The 17439-nt window shown below is 41.7% G+C and overlaps 1 protein-coding gene across 1 annotated transcript; it reads left to right on the forward strand.

The window, feature by feature from the left end:
• The first annotated feature begins 9202 nt into the window (after positions 1-9202).
• spry2 (sprouty RTK signaling antagonist 2) lies at positions 9203-16748 on the forward strand. Its single transcript, XM_012871767.3, has 2 exons — positions 9203-9745; positions 14769-16748. Exon 2 carries the CDS (start codon positions 14817-14819, stop codon positions 15858-15860), a length of 1044 nt encoding a protein of 347 aa, XP_012727221.2. The 5' UTR covers positions 9203-9745; positions 14769-14816; the 3' UTR covers positions 15861-16748.
• The last annotated feature ends 691 nt before the right edge of the window (positions 16749-17439 follow it).

The raw sequence follows: 17439 nt of genomic DNA on the forward strand, positions 1-17439 counted from the left end.
CGTTTTCCTATTAATTTATCTGACCCTGATGTTAAAATATTTCTGGAGTCTTTCTATAGAAAGGATTCTAATGTTGAATTACCAGTTTTCATTTAAATACATTTGCTATTTTCAAAAAAATTGGGGTGTTCAGTTCAGTCCAATATTTGTGTGCATCCTTTCATAAAGCCACTAAAGGATCACAAAACAGCAGTGCAGCAGTTCAGTTCCAGCTCTATCAGACTGCCATGGGAGAGCCAAAGAGGTGATGGACCTGGAGAACTTTTCCGTTTACAAAGCTATTTCAAACAGTTTGCACTGTCTGCCTGACAATCCAGACACAGTTGATCTCCTGAAACAGCAGGGGGTTGAAGTTTCATTTCAATTTCCTCTCTTTTTTATATGCCCAAGTTTCTACCAGGCTCAGCAGGGGTGATAATCACTGTTCAGGGATTCTGCGGGGAGGAGAAGAAAGGCCATTGCTCGTGGCAGATGGCATAGACTTTTTGGAAGTGCTGTTACTCAGCCCTCATTAACGACTCGACTTCCAGACCTGGCTGGCCCCACAGCGAACGGACATTTATCCTGCTTAAGTCTGGGAGCATTTGAGGAATGTCAAGCGCCTGAAAAAGCAATTCAGATGAAATTCAGATAAGATTTAATTAAGTCGTTTATTTTTGTTTTCCTTTTATTTGAGCGGAACAATGTTTGCTGGCAATGTCTTTAACGTTTTTAGGCTTCGAGATAAGAATTGAATGTTGATTTCTCTCTAAGCTGTTATAAAGTAACCACATTCACAGGAATTTAACTAGTAAACAGATCTTTTTTTCTTCCAAAGTCTCCAGATAAGTCAAACTACAGGGCAAACAAAAAATAGTCATACTGTAATCCCATGTAATTTCACATGTCAGCTAATTAGAAAGTGAAGTAATTAGGGGTGTCAGAGTAAAAGTGGTCTGAAATAGATGCTACACTTCTTACCGTTTGTTTGCCTCTGTGAAAAACTGGAAATGCGAGCATCATTTTCCTTCCACTTAATTATGCACAACTTTGTGATGGTCTCAACATGACATCCAAATGAAATGGATTAAAATGTGAGACACCTATAAGGTTAGGCATTTGCCTGTGATTGGATGAAATCCCTTCAGAAAGTGCTGATCTGATTAAATTTGCTACTTCTCTCCAAAGTGAGGAGGTAATTGAAGATGGTCTGTTCATCTGGGTATAAGCCAAAATCCTACCCAGATGTTCCCCTAATCAGCCAGGTTTTACAGGGAGCGTAAAGGGGAGAAAAATTATTCTTCTCACTGAATCTTCATTTTTTTCCCCCCTCTTACTCAACGCTCCGCTGCGCAGCTCATCACCAGGGGTGCGTTCGCTGAAGAGGCTTTCCAAATCTCTTGCCGCGGCACAGATGTGAAAACCCACTGGTTTTGCTCGCAGGTGAAAGCGGGTCTTGTAATGAAATTTTCCGAATATTTAAAGTCAACCCATTCGGCAATTATCTCCAACACTTTTTTTTTTTTTTTTTTTTTTTACTGCTTTCATTGGGGTCATTAGAGGCCATGAGATTAACCCACCAGCCACAGGGCAAGAGGAACTCAACACTTTCTGGTACCTTTAAGAGTGACAATATTTAATTAGCTGATAAAAAAATGATTTGTGCTAAGGCTCAGATTCAGAAGCTGAATATGAAGTAGCCCAAAAAAATAGACTCACTAAATTTATAGTGCCAGCATATTGCAACATTTTAGATTTAGTTTTAAAAAGATGTCAAAGTTATTTTTTTTAACAAAGATTCACCCTCAATTGCCTTATTAAAAGGTGTGCACATTTTGTTAATCCACCATTTTATAGGAATCCACATGTGGCTTCATATTTTTTCGAAGCCTCTTTTGCAGCCATCACATCCAAGTATTCTTGGATAGGGTATGTCTCTACAAGCTTAGGCAAGGCAAGTTTATTTCCAAAACACTTTTCAGTAACAAGACCATTGAAAGTGCTTAGTATGCACATTGTGGAGTGTTCCTGTTCTTCTCTTCTGATCCTCTAATGTTGGGTCAAGTTGGGCGGGAAGCGACCGTACAGGGAAATGTTTTTTAAGCTTTGCTGCAGTCCTTCCCGAGTTCCCGCTGCAGTACAACATTCTCTGAGCATGCCGCTGCCACCACCTTACTTAATATCAGTGGTTACAGCCAGGTTTTCCTCCAGACGTGACACAAAAACTTGATTCTTCAGGTCAGACCTAAGATACTTTTTTGCTGAAATCAGCTGTGATGCCTTGTGCATTGAACAGAGAGGTGGTTTCCATCAGACCTCTCTACTATAAAGGCCTGATTGGTGGAGTATGTTAGCAATGGTTAATCCACATGGTTCCATCTCCATAAGGAGCGAGAACATCACATGTTTACCTTATGGACAATTGGCTTCAGTGACACCTCTCTGACCAGGGTCTCTCTTCCCTGTTTGCTCAGTTTTATCAGGTCTGTGGAGGTTCCTAATGGTTACAAACTTCTGCAGCCAACAAATGTTGGAGACCACATCACCGCTGACCGTGATCAATGCGCACTAAATGTTTTAGTGTCCTTACCCAGATTTGTCCTTGAGCACAATCCAGTCACAGAGGTCTACAGTTTGTATTTTCTTCTTTGCTTGCTTTCTGCTCTGATACGGACTGTCACCTGGGCAAGCTTCTTTAGCCAAGTGTTTCATGACAAATCATTTTCAGTAAACTGATTTTTTTCACATGTGGACTCCAGTAAAGCTGCAGGCAAAATTGTTAGTAAGTGTATAAACGGTATTATTTGCGGTCATGGATTTGCAGTTCCTTGCATAAGTTTTGTTACGCTTTGAACTTCTCCACATGTTGTCGTGTAAAAATGACATACTTCAGAGCAGTTTATTTGGATTTTATGTGATAGATCAACACAAAATAGTGCATAATGGTCAACAGAAGTAGAATAGAGTGATTTTCAATTCAATTACATTCAATTACATTTTATTTATATAGCGCCAATTCATGAAACATGTCATCTCAAGGCACTTTACAAAATTAAAATCAATCAGATTATACACATTGGGTCAGATTATACAGATAGGTCAAACATTTCTTATATAAGGGTACTAGTTGCTTGCATCAAAGTCTTGACAAGCAGCATTCACTCCTGGGGAAGCGTAGAGCTACAGGGAGAGTCGTCTGCATTGTCCATGGCTTTGCAGCAATCCCTCATACTGAGCAAGCATGAAGCGACAGTGGGAAGAAAAACCACCCATTAACGGGAAGGAAAACCTCCAGCAGAACCAGGCTCAGTATCAACGGTCATCTGCCTCGACCGACTGGGGTTACAGAAGACAGAGCAGAGACACAACAAGAGAGACAAAAAAGCACAGAAGCACACATTGATCCAGTAATCTGTTCTACATTAGATGGTAATAGTGGGTGATCTGTCTTCCCTGGATGATGTCACAGCTAACAGAACGCCAGACCAGCTGTACCTACTATGAAGAAAAAGAGAGAGAAAGCTGAAATGACGACAAGCAATGCAAAATTGAAGAACAGTAGAACTCAGTAGAGTGAGGAAAAATAGGCCCTGATGTCCTCCAGTAGCCTAAGCCTATAGCAGCATAAGTATAGAGGTAGCTCAGGGTAACATGAGCCACTATAACTATAAGCTTTGTCAAAAAGGAAAGTTTTAAGATTATTCTTAAAAGTAGATAGGGTGTCTGCCTCACGGACCAAAACTCGGAGTTGGTTCCACAGGTGAGGAGCCTGATAGCTAAAGGATCTGCCTCCCATTCTACTTTTAGAAACTCTAGGAACCACCAGCAGACCTGCAGTCTGAGAGCGAAGTGCTCTGTTAGGAACATACGGGGTAATCAGAGCTCTGATATATGATGGAGCTTGATTATTAAGGGCTTTATATGTTAGAAGAAGAATTTCAAATTCTATTATTGATTTAACAGGAAGCCAGTGAAGGGAAGCTAAAATTGGAGAAATATGATCCCTCTTGTTGATTTTCATCAGAACTCTTGCAGCAGCATTTTGGATCAGCTGAAGACTTTGAACTGCATTTTGTGGACTTCCTGAAAGTAAAGAATTACAATAGTCCAGCCTTGAAGTAACAAATGCATGGACTAGTTTTTAAGCATCACCCCTGGACAGAATGTTTTCATTTAAACAAGAAAAGCCCTAAAGGTTTTGCATTTAATTGTTAAGAGCCTTTTACTCTTGTACCTCTAAATTAAATCAATTTGACAATAAAAAGAGTGTGATAAGCTGCAAAACTACCAAGACTTAGGGTCCAGCTAAATTGATCAAGTTGGCAAGCGGAAAATTTGTTTGCAAAACAGCCAAAATGATCACGGTAACATGGTTTACTGCAGTTTACAACAAACCGTGAAGGGGAGGGAAGAAGGTGCTTTGAGACCAAAATTTTACTTTTTAGCCTACATGTAAGATGTAATGCGTAGCTAAAAATCAAGCACTTTGAACAAAACATCCACAACATGAAACATGGTGGCGACAGCATCATGGTGTTTTTTTCTTAAGAAGGGTCGAGGTAGTGACAGAACAATCCTCCAATTAAGTCAAAACCTAGTTGGTAGATTCTCCTTTCAAGCAGGAGAAAAGACCCGAAACAAACAGATATTGAATGAAAATCTTAGTCCTCTTATTTTTATTTATAAAAAAATGTGGAGATCGTGTATCCTTTTCCTTACCCTTCAAAGTCAAAATCTGTGGGGGGCTGCTGCATGTCCTCTGGGGGTGTTGGAGGCCTTTCATGCCTCAGAGGCGTTTGGCAGGCCTTTGCTGTTAAAAACAGCTGAGCTTTAAAGCTGAATGAACAGCGGGTAGGAGAAAAGTCTTGAAAGCTTTCTGACCCAGATCCAAGTTAATTTGCCAAGTAATACTTAGAGCTGATTAAAGTGACCTCTCCCTGCAGCGTGGCACCCAGAACTTCATAATTATTCTGTCTGGGATTGATCAGACACTCTATTACTAAAACAGAGAGGAGGAGGGAGAGGATGTCAAAGCTCATTTTTCATGAATGATTTCCTCTTTATACTCAGATACACTAAATACCAGGTCTTTGTGATACTTTTAGATCACATTTGCTTTTCTCTGACAATGTGCTTGGGATCTGCTTTTAAAATGATACAATTTGACTCAGATTGGACTGACTTCCCTGATCCACATCCTTTTTTTGTATTACTTTTTTTACGCTTGTCCATACAGCCATTTTATGATTTCTGTTCACTTATTTACTAGATGAATGAAAAATTGTTTTGGATAACGGTTATGGTTATTTTTACACTTTATTTTGAGTCCAATTCAATTTTGTGTGAGTAACCCTGCAGTGTCCTGCAGTGTCCACAGTGGGGCGCTATTCTATAACTCTTCACATCTGATTAAAGCGAAACAGAGTCGCTTTATTAATTAGTAGTATAGAGACTTATTGAATTGTTTCAACGGGGATTTGCTGCAGCTTGGCAAATAACTAAGAAAAGGTTGGAAGGAAAGATTAGCTCACGGTCCTGTGGAGGCACTGGTGTGGGGAAACATTTTGTCTTGTTCCTCAACATTTTTAGGTATTACTTAATTTTTCTGTGAACAATACAGGAGCCTTTCTTGAAATTTGTATAAAATGTAAAATACTCATTAAAAATAATAAGACAGTGATGTAGTCAGACATGCACATGCACCATAATAAGGAAAATGTTTTCTTTTCAGATCAAACTAACTCTATGATGAGATCAGTCTTACCTGTGTAGATTCAAAAAAAACATGCAGATTATTTAATTTTATGGGGAAAAGCTAGTCAAGCAGAAACCAATCTTCAGAATATCAAGAACAAATGAACCTGGTGATTGACGCCTATCAGATTGGAAATGGTCACAAAGCCAGTTCTAAGGCTTCAATGCTCCAGTCAACCACAATGAGAGCCACTTTCCACAAAAGGAGGAAACGTGGACAAGGAGTGAACCTTCAAGGTGTGGCTGGCGTAACAGAATTATTCCAAAAGCTTGTCCACAACTAATCCAGGACGTCAAAAAACTTCAACCTCGAGAGGCCTCACCTGCCTCAGGTAAAGTTGGAGTTTGTGTTACAACAACAAAAAGAAGACTGGGGGAGAAAAAAAGGTATCTTGGAAGTCAGAGCTGGCTAAAAGCAACAGAAAGGCCTGTGTCACATTTCACCCAAAAAAGAATAACGCACTAATGACCTGTGAGAAAATATTACCTGGACTGACAAGATATGAGAGGAACTCTTCTTGAGCGTGTCTGTCCCGTTGCATCTGATGGAAAACCGAGACAGCATTGCAGAAGCATGCCGTACGGTCACACATGGTGGTGGTGGTTTACTGCTTCAGGACCTGATTATTTTTGCCATAATTGATGGGATTCTGCTTTCGCCCACAAAATCCCAAAGGATGAATGCTGCTCTTAATTTATTTTATTTTCATCTTTTGTCTGGCCATGCCAGTGGTATTGAACACTTATTTAATACACAAAGGAAATGTGTGATCAACTACGCAAACAGTCCAGCTAACGACACACAAGCTAACACGGAAAATAACATTTTATTGAAATATAGTGTTAAACAAATGCACAGAGTTTACCTGTGGGGACCAATTTGTTGTTCAGATACTGTTATGATGAACTTCTAAGATCTAAAATTTAGAAAATTCGTCCATTCTGTGGAAAACTGTACCAATATTTAAAACCTTTAAATGACATCAGCAACGTTATTTGCCTCTGTGGTAATTCACTGTGTCTTCTTATGAGGCATTCCAGTTACCTCAGACGTCAGAAAACTAGTGCATTAAGCTACTGTTGCGTTCACTGACCAGGATAGCTACCTAGCAGTGAATTTTTCATCTATTTATTCATTCTTACAGAAAAGCATCATGCTCTGAAACAAAAGTTCAATTGTACTATTCGTGCAATTAATTTAATGTGATGAAGCCCTTCAGTCTTTGAAATAAACGTTTCATTTGTCAAACATGAACTAAGTACTTCTTGTTTGTGTGGCAGCCAAATTGGATTTTAAAGGAGCTGTAAATAATACGGACACCTAGTGGTTAGAATCAGTACAGCAGCTTGCCAATCACAACAATCTAATATACCATTTTTAAACAATGTGAAACCCTTCTGAATTTTTACTTCCATAAGATAGGTCTACAATGTTGTATTGTGTTCTATTTCTGGTCCGCTTCTCTTACTGGCTTCCATGTTAGCAGGCTGTGGCTCTTTTGCCAAGATAAAATACCAAATGCTGTGTTCTGTGTTAGGAACCCTGGGAACTCTCATATGACTGGCTCAGGAACCAGGAAGTAAACATGGGCTACACTCTGTACCGAAGTAGTTCTGGACCATACTTCTAGGTCTGAAAGGAGGAAAACATGACTAAGACATTGCTGATGGAGACGACCGACTGTTTATAAAGAATGTTACTTTCATCCCAAGTGACAAATGAGAATGATTTAGGAAGTTTTTACTGTAATTATCTTACTTATAGCTCCTTTAAAGTTGGGGTTTGCTGTTGTTCCAACCATCCAAGTTGACGTTCCAACTTCAGAGTGCTTTTCGGTCGATTTCTGCAACTTGGGACTCGGAGATTACAGCCTCCAAAGACAAATGGGATTCCCCAATAATAATCTGTCTTCTGATAATCAATGTGAGAAATAGAATCCTATTGGTCAGTCTCACCCAAGATTAAAATTTAAGAAGGAAGAACAAGAACCCACAACAAACAACAATGACTGTTGTTTTTAAAAGTAATTTAAGAGGTATAATCATAATACAGTGGGAAATTATAGGTTCAAATATATAAGCAACATGGCAGAATTTGTATATTACTCCCATTAATGAGTGCATGTAAACTCCTAATGAGTTAAAAAGTTTATCAAAATAAACTAAACCCTGACCCAAGAACAGCCTTGTAGGACACCTACCAAACAGCAAAAGAAAAGAGAATTGATCCTATCAACATAAGCACATTGCTTTATGTTTTGATTGACCAGAAGCAAAACTTTTACATTCACCTTATTTCTATAATCATTGATGCACGGTATGATGTTGGTTGAGCATATTTTAAACCAGTTCAATTCAATTCAATTTTATTTATATAGCGCCAATTCATGAAACATGTCATCTCATGGCACTTTACAAAGTGAAGTTCAATCATATTATACAGATTGGGTCAGATTATACAGATTGGTCAAAAATGTCCTATCAAAGTCTTGACAAGCAGCATTTACTCCTGAAGAAGGAGTAATTTAAGAAAATAAGAATAATACAAAATAATTGTTTGTATTTTTTATCATCTCCAAGTGAAGATTATTGCTTCGTATGAAAAGTCTGCCTTTAAGCGATTTACTTACTAGGTCTATCTGGCTATCAAAATCAGGGGGCGGAGTCATTAAATATTTGCCATCAGGTGTAAATCCAGGTGTTTCACAGCCACTATAAACATTAAGTGTTTTCAGCATCACAAGAATTTAACATGTTAGTCCTACACTTTTGGAACCCTATTAAATATTTTTCCTTTATAGTCCCACAGACGGGAAATTTGTCTCCGCATGTAAACCCATCCCTCGGGGAGCAGTGGATTACCTACACTGAGTGGCGCCCGGGGAGCAATCTGGGGCTAAGGATCTTGCTCAGGGACCCATGGTGGCACTGAGTGGGGACTAAATAGCGTTTATTGTTACCAGCTGATGCTGGAACGCACACGGTTATGTCTAAGCTGGCTCGCCATACTGGCTGATGTATGGTGGCGCTGTCATTTTTGCGCCACTTAATAAAACACCTGCTTCCATTTATTAAGCATGTAGTAGCGCTAATTAAACGGCAGGCGGCACTGTTACCCCTGTTCACTACAACAGACCTTGCTGGTGAGGATATGATTAATGACCAAAGCGGCTTTCCATATTTTATTTAACACCTGGCGCCTCGACAATTAAATCCGGTTAATTACTGGAAGTAATAACAAATCTACTAATTTAAAGGTGGGCCGTTCTGCTTGGTTGTGCGATAACATTTGCTCTCTGTTTTAAACTACCCAAACACCATGTTGCCACAGCAGCATAATGAACCTCCGCCGTTGCGTGAAGTGCAACGTGGCAACCTAAAAAGTGGGTCAGCGGCGATAAGAAATCCAGGGCCGTGCAGCAGGACTCGTGTTTCCCCAGCAGTCGGCCCGCAGCGGGTACAATTGATCAGACTGGGTGTGAGTGGCTGCTCTTCATGCGGCCAATGGCTGCGCACCGGATGCGAGATATCCGCTGCAACAACAAGCACTCTGTTCCCCCCCGCCTCTCTCGCTCTTCAGCACGGCCCAAATCCCGACCTCCTCTCCGGAAAGCGAGCGAGAGAGAGAGAGAGCGCGAGGGAGGGAGAGAAGAAAAAAAAAACACGAGAAAAAAATAATAATAAGTTGCAACCCCTCAGAGTGTCGGGTAAATCACGCCGAGAAAACTAACTTGTGGGCCGCAAGTTTCTTCTTGTATTTTTGTTAAACAGGAGTCGCGCGGAGTTTTTTCTTTTTTCTTGCTCCGACCGATGTTTGCAGTGCCTCGTGCTCTTACGCAGAACATGGGATTTACGTCCGATTCACGCCGCGGCGCGTCGGGGAGATGAGCGACGCTCGGAAACTTTCTCAATGGATTTTGCAGAGCACGGCTTTCCCGACTGAGCTTGTCGGACTGGGGAAGAAACTCGGGACTCGTTTTACCTGAACTGGAGCAGGAGTGTCGAAAGCACGGTGAGTGTGCGCCTCTTATTATTACACGCGCATAGACTCAGGCCGTTGTTTTGTTTTTGTTTTGTTTATTTGTGTTTTTTCTACGATACGCACTTATTGGCTGCGTAAACGTCTTTACGCCATTTTCTGTGAGTCGCAAGTGGGTTTCTAATGAAATAGTGTTTAAATCTTAAAAATCTTTAGAAGAGGTGATTTTTTTTTGATCACTTCATTTAAAATTAGTTTGATTTTACTAAAGTAATACATTCTTTACTTCTTTGCCTGCGTGCTGGTGTCTGATGGAGAAATTAAAATCACATTCAAAGCTGGCTCATAATTTTTGACTCAGAGACACAGAGGTTTGCTTCAGTGTTTTTTTTTTTTTTTGTTTTTTTTCTTTACACAACTTCAAAACGTTTTCTGGAGGGGTTTTATGTGACTGGTCAAAACAAAGTGGCATGGCAGTGCATTTTTGTGAGGTGGAGAGGGCTTTATCTAAGCGTGAGTAAGATCCAACTAGATGCCACATTTAAAGACTGAAATGTTTGCCCGTATTTAGGTGCTGTCGTACTGGAACACAAGCCTCCGTCGCGGTCTCAAGTCTTTTTGCAGCTTCTTGCATGTCTTCCGACATAAATGCCGCCACATCCATCTCCCCATCAACTATAAAGGCTGCCTTCTCTGTCCCTGCTGGACATAAGCGTCCCCACAGCACCATGCTGCCACCGCTGTGGTGCTGTGCAGGGTGATGTACAGTGTCGTTTCTCCTGCGTAGTGTTTTGCACGTAGGCCGGAACCTTTAGATGTCGTCACGTGTGTTGTCCGCATGGCGAACGGCAAACTTTATATGTCACTTCAACCGGGTTTCTTATTGCCACACACGTTGTTGTCTTCTCAATAGACTCTCCCACCTGAGCGGAGGATCTCTGCAGCGCCTCCATAATTGCCATGTGCCTCTTGGCCGCTATCGCTGGTTAATGCGCTCTACGAGAGATCATGTCTCGGTAGGTTTGTCGTTGTGGCATTCTCTTTCTGTTTCAGGTGATGGACCGAACAGAGGTTTGGGAAATTATCAATGTTTTGGATATTGTTTTATAATCCTAACCCTGCTTTAAAACCTCTCCACGGCTTTCTCTCTGACCTGCCTGCTGGGTTCCTTGGTCTTCATGAGGCCGGTTTTTTCACTTACGTCCTCCAACGAACCTCTGAGGCCTCAGCAGAGCAGCTGGATTTACAGTGAGATTAAACTACCAACTGTTGGAGTCCCTCTACTGATGCAGTGATTTCCAAAGGCAAATGCCTGCGCTGGATTTTATTCGGGTATATCACAGTATTAGGGGGCTATCTAAAAATCCAAAAAAAGGGATACAAAAACGTCTGCGATGTTCTGTATGTAATACCTCACTTTTCACATTTTCACCCCAGTGAATATTTACTGAGCAAATCCTGATGCTGTACGCTACTTCTTTTTTTTTTCTTTAAATTTTTTTACAACGCCACCAGCCCCTTCTTTCCGTCCCGCTCACTGCGGCAAACATGGCCCTCACTCGTAGAGCCCAGGGTAAAACGAGGGGCCAACCCTCTGACAGCCTTCAATCTGAGCATGCCTGCAAACCCGCAGTTGCTCGTTGCTTTGCACATTTGCACTCTTACTTTTTTTTTTTTTTCTGCCGTCTTTGCCCCCACACATTTGTAAGGATGATATGTGTGGGGGCACATTTTTTTTTTTGGTTGATCGGGAGTAAGGCTGCACAATATAACACAAACATCTGGACATCACAGTATCAATTGTTGCTTATTGAGCTAATACTAATAGGCAGTTTTACTAATAGGCAGTTTTCTAATACTTCAAATACTTTAAAATACTAAGCGAATTGCCCTTTTTTGCTAACCTACGCTTTTTACACAAGCTCATAGCTGGTTGATTAATTAAGTTGCCGGCCTGAAGCTTGCTGCTTTACAGTCATGCTATTAATAGCTGACAGACTTTAGTTTTAAACAGCGTTACCTCAGTAAAATTCACAGATGGCAAATTTGTTTGTTTACACTCCATGGTGGTCAGTAAGCCATGTTTCCATCCAGTTGTCATGCAAATTTTGAGCAAACGTTTAAAATGTTGCGAAAAAAGAAAATCTACTGGTTTTCGAGTGACTTTACCAGGATGGGCAAAGTGTCATTTTGTCAGAAGTTGATATGACGCGTGGCTGTAATAAACAGGAAGTAGCATGGACCACATGTCTAGAAAAAGAGAGGGAGGTTTTCTGGAATGTGTCGCTGTCGGGCCGGTTGTGATTGTTCAGTCATGTCAAGTGGTATCCGCGATGTTAAATGCTGTCCGGAGACGTAGAGAAAGAAATGCAATTTTATGTGCCTTGTGGGAATATCCAGGAAGATGCCGACAGCGGGAACAGCTGATCAGTCATGTGAGGTAAATGTGTTTCTAAGGCTATACGATGAGACTATATCATTGATATTGAGATGGTCTATGTTGCGTTCTAATTATACTTTTATGTATTCCAGTAGGTTATTTTTCAGCTGTTTCTCATATTTATCTAAAGCTGTTTGTTAAAAAAATGTGCCTGTGAGACATTGGGGGTAAAGCTTTGATTAATGGATAGCTTTTTATAATTACTGTCTGAAAATAAAACATGTCGAGACGCATATTGTGTATCATCATTTAGCCTAAAAATATTGAGATATTTTCTTTTTTTCCATATCGCCCGGCCCTGTGTGCTTCCATCTCCTGTTCTGCACATTAACTCTTTTTCTAAAAAGACAAAAACCACCTCAAGCAAGCTTAAAAAAAACGTCTTGCTAAATTGAAGAAGCCATTTTGAATTTTACCATTTCCATCCACCTTTTCTAAAGCACTACTTCAAAATGTGCATGAAAAACGTTGATGGAAACACAGCACATGTTTTGTAAATCATTGCAGCCATAGGCTGTAGGCTAGGTGGACCTGCACTACTATATGTTCCATACAGCCGACAAAATCTCCAATCATTCTGGCTCTCATTTTGGGGCCTGATTTAAAAGGACTGTTGAAGCTGTAGGCCCAAACATTTTAGCAGCTTTCAAACCAAAGTACTTTTAAACCTGGTGTCTGGTCCATATCGAGCGCACGTGCATGATTCTGGTTTGGAATGCAATATTTGACGGTTCTTGTAATCCAAGTGTCAAGGACTTGAGATTCATGAAGGATGAACTAATCCATGTAACATGGTTCATATCGTTCACAAAGGGACTGATATCAGAGCTCTCAGACTCTGGTACGAACTTCCATACTCTAATGTGTAAAAAAAAAAAAGAAAAATGTAGCTACTAAGTCTGTTGTGTATGTGTGTCATGCTATTTGTGTGTGTCCTAAGCCGTTGTGTGCCTCAAAGGTGATGGTCACCATGCCAAAATGTGGTGACAATTAAAGATTCTGGAAGGATTCAGAGATTGTTGGATGGATCCTTTAGCTAAAAAGTTTTTAAAGTACTATAATGAAAAAGGTGGACATCATCATTGCACTATTCTGCTATATCACTATTGCTTGGTTTCTTAATATTGTGCAGCACTAAACAAAAATATCATGTGTCGTATGTCTTAAGACTTGCCTTGCCAAAATGGGTGTTAAACTCTGAGTGGAAAAATTAATATATAAACATTTTACACCCTAAGTGAATTATTTGTACAAATTGATCAAGTGTTCATCTCTATAATTTATCAGAACACTTAATTACCCTGAGAAATAGACTTATATGCGACAATCAATAAATTACATTTTATTTCTAAAGCTACAGTCACAACAACCACAGATTGATTAAAGTGCTGTACAGAATTTACAGAAGTAAGTGGGCACAAAAGGAAGAGGACTAGGACTGAATGTGACCCGTTGGTGCAACAGTAAGGAAAAAAAAAAATATATAACCTGAGCCCAGACAGAAGCCAAGAAACTCAGGGGGAACCCTGGTGGACGCGCGGAATGATGTCTTTCCTCCCATTTGGTCGAGCCCAGTCCCTTTTCTGCTCACCGCGGGCTGTTTTTGCTGCAGATCTTATCTCGTCACTCATCTTCTTGACAACATAGCCATGCAAAAAATGTGGTGGAAAGGGGTCGGCTGCTGCTGGCGTTCTTTTCTCATTTGTATATTGTCACCAGTGAACAAGTTGGTCCTCGACTCTCACTAAAATATCACACTTTCAGTCCTATCAGAAGCACTGAGGATGGCTTCTTGTGTTGGAACAGACTAATGTTATCTTATCTCAATGGACAGTTTAGTGTGCCAAAATGACTCTTCACCCTGGCTAATATTTAGAGTGTGTATTTGATGAGTCAGAATTAGTTTCAGCTTTCTGAGGTCGAGTCTTTCTTCTGACTTATATCATTCTTGAGTATGACTTCCTCCAGAGCTCAATAAAACCGTGTGGAAAAACCTGAACTTTGATCAACAGCCTTTCCAGACTTCAAGAGGGGAAAAAATTGATCCTGTTTGGTTTTAGGTGAGAAATCAAACGGCTTTTTGTGCAGTTTTTTTTTCTTTTTTCTTTTACAAAACGAAACAAGGTTTAGGGTGAGTATTTTCTAAGGCTCGATCAGAGAGGAAGTGGATTTTCTTCTCTTTGGCAATGGCCATTCAACGCTGTCACTAGTGCAGAGAAACAGGAAGTTTTGAACAAACAGCCTTCAGGGAAGCAACTGCATTTAGATGCGATATTGCTCCTAAAACATAAAGCCCGGCTGTGGAACTTGCTATGGCCCAGAGCAAACCAACTTCCCTGTTTCTGAGTGCACACAAAAGAGCCTCTGTAGCTGGCGGCTCTGGAGACTCCCCTCTCCTGTCAGACTCTGAATCTGGTGGTCCAAATGACTGGTGCCTCTTGGCTTTGGGTTGTTGGATCAACTGTGTAATCAAACAGGTCCATCTATCCTCCCGACACTGACCCGTGTGTAGGGCTTATTTCCATAGCGGTGCTTGCATGGATATCTGTTATTATTTGCATGGCATCATTTGCATGCTCGTCTCGAGCGGATAAAAACTTTCCGTCTCTCCAACAGGACTTCAGATGTGTCGCCAGCCAGCAAGAGAGGCCCTTCAGTCCCGAGATGGATTCCAGAGATCAGAACGACAGCGACGGAGGAGGAGGACATCGTGGGGGGTTGCCGCCGTCGACTGGATCGGCAAGCATGGCGCATGACGAAGGGAGAACCCAACCGACCGTAGACGGTCCGTCAGATCTCGGGCCGAACTGCCAGTTACGGCCACACACTCCGCCGGTGTTATCTCTGGATCAGATAAGAATAAGCTGTGGTAGTAACGAGTACACAGATGGGCCTTCAGCTGCTCAAAGGTCTCCAGCCACCCAGCAACGGAAGACTGACGCGGTTACGTCAACAGAGTCAAGGACAGATGGAAAGGAGGAGACAGAGGAAGAGAGGTCTAATAACCTTCGCAACCTGCATTCAGTGACTCAGCATGGAAGGGCGAATACGCCGCTCTCTTCGAGAGAGGGTGTGTCTCAGTCCTCCAGCATAGAGGGCTCCCAGAGCAGCATCAGGACCCGTGCGGGGAGCGGTTCTACAGGTCCGAAGCTCCTCGGCAGCCCGGCGAACAGCAGCGAGATAATCACGAACCAGCCGAAGCGCTCCGAGCTGAAGTCGGAGGAGCTGAAACCCCTGAACGAAGAGTACAGGGACGTGGCGGCCGTGCCAGGCAGCGGAACGCCTTCGAAAAGGGACAAACACTCGAACAAGTGCGAGTCCTGCGCTCGCTGCAGGTGCTCGGAGTGCGCTCGGCGGAGGACGCTTCCGTCCTGTTGGATGTGCGGCCAGCGCTGCCTGTGCTCCCCGCACACCGCCGTGGAGTACGGGACCTGCGTCTGCTGCATCAAGGGCCTTTTCTACCACTGCTCCAGCGACGACGAGGACACCTGCGCCGACAAGCCCTTCTCGTGCTCCCAGTCGCGCTGCTGCATACGCTGGATGACCATCTCGCTCTTCTCCTTGTTCTGCCCCTGTCTGTTGTGCTACCTCCCGGCTAAAGGGTGCCTGGCCATGTTGCAGTGCTGCTATGACTGTGCCGCGCGGCCCGGCTGTCGATGCGAGAACCCAACCCCGACACGCTACCAGGACGCCAGCACGGCAACGTAGGCCAGGCTGTAACGGGACACACGTTGACCGACGCGCAATCGGTTGCCGTCTAAAAACGTTGCGGCGGTTGTCTTTGCTTCCACCCGACATGTCAAGAACGGCTTTGATCTGTGAACTTGCGATGCAGATTGAGAGGAAATGTTACCGGTAAAGGCACTGGAGGTGCATTTACTCACCCTAGCGTTAGGAGATTCACTTGAATGGTCAACCAAAATAAGCACTCCACGTTTCAAGGTATGGCGTCTTATTTAACTACTGTTAAATAGAAAAAAAACAAAAAATCTTCACTCAAGTGCCGTGATATTTGCTAATACAGTCCAAGCAGGTAGCCTCTTTTGACGTTGTTTTTTTAACATTTGATACAAATGATATTCTAAATGCAAACTTCTGTTACTAACTGTATGTAACGTAGTCATGGAAAGGGCATGTACAATAGAAAATGACAGATGTTTTATTTTTGCGTGTTGCTACTTCAGCTGTGAAAAAAAGTTCCCTGCCATGACAGAGGACCCTTGATAAGTCTGCATCTATGTGGATCCGTCAGCTTCCGTTCCTACAAAGCTTCTACATTCACTGGAATCTCTATCAATCATGTTTTTTTAGGTAATTTACAACAGAAAGGTCTTAATCCTGATCCTACCTGTAAATTGTACAGTTGACCTTAAATGACAAATGTATTTTCTAATTCCAAAATGGCCTAGTGTAAAGTTAAGAAGATATATTTATTTGAAGGTTTTAATATTTTATGATGACAAATATTTATTTTGAGAAAACATTGTTAAAGGCGTTAGCCTCCTCCGGGGGGCAGATTCGACACGAATGGCTCACTATGGATTAGAAGATGAATATATTAACGTATGAAAATAAAAAAAAAGCCTTAAAGTCTAACAAAGGATTTTTTTTTTTATTACTTCATTGTACTGGAAAGCTGTTGTTATGAAAAAAGTGAAACACTGCAAATGTAAATTTTATGCCTCTTTTTTTCACTTCTCGTTTTCTGGACCGACGCCGTTTTTAAACGAGGAACCTGACGTCACCGCTCTGGCATTTGGTCACCACCATAAAACCCACTTTGTGTTGCTTACTTAACCTAAAAAAAGAGTGAGCAAAGACAACTCGACGCCTGCTTTTTGATCTCGATGAAAACCTCTCGTCTCTGTAAAGTTGTACGGGAATGACATCACATCACCGTTCGTCTTAAGAAACCCACGCTCTGCACCTGGATTTTTTTTTTTTTTTTTTTTTTTTTTTTTTTTTTTTTTTGTTCTTGAAAAAGTTCCAGGTTCATTTCAACCACTTCGCATTTTCTATTTCTTTTATCGTCACCATATTTTTTTTTTCTTCCTCCCTTTTATTCGAAGTTTGGTTTGGCAATTCCTGTTTCGGATGTCCCTGCGGGCGAAAAAAAAAAAAAAGCGAAGCTCCTCGCGCTTGTTGACAGCCGGGGCGGATGTGTTTGCGAGGCCGGTATGCATTCAGGGCCGTGATTGACGTGTTGAGGCCAAGCCTGCTCTCGCCTGTTTGACGGAGGGGGTTGTTTTACATAATTATCAGCGTGCCCCCCATTTTACACAGGGTG

This window comes from Fundulus heteroclitus, chromosome 24 (assembly GCF_011125445.2).
Source record: "Fundulus heteroclitus isolate FHET01 chromosome 24, MU-UCD_Fhet_4.1, whole genome shotgun sequence".
NCBI classification, from domain to species: domain Eukaryota; kingdom Metazoa; phylum Chordata; class Actinopteri; order Cyprinodontiformes; family Fundulidae; genus Fundulus; species Fundulus heteroclitus.

Coding starts and splice junctions, on each gene's coding strand:
- spry2 (XM_012871767.3), top strand. CDS start 14,817: ATGGATTCCAGAGATCAGAACGACAGCGACGGAGGAGGAGGACATCGT.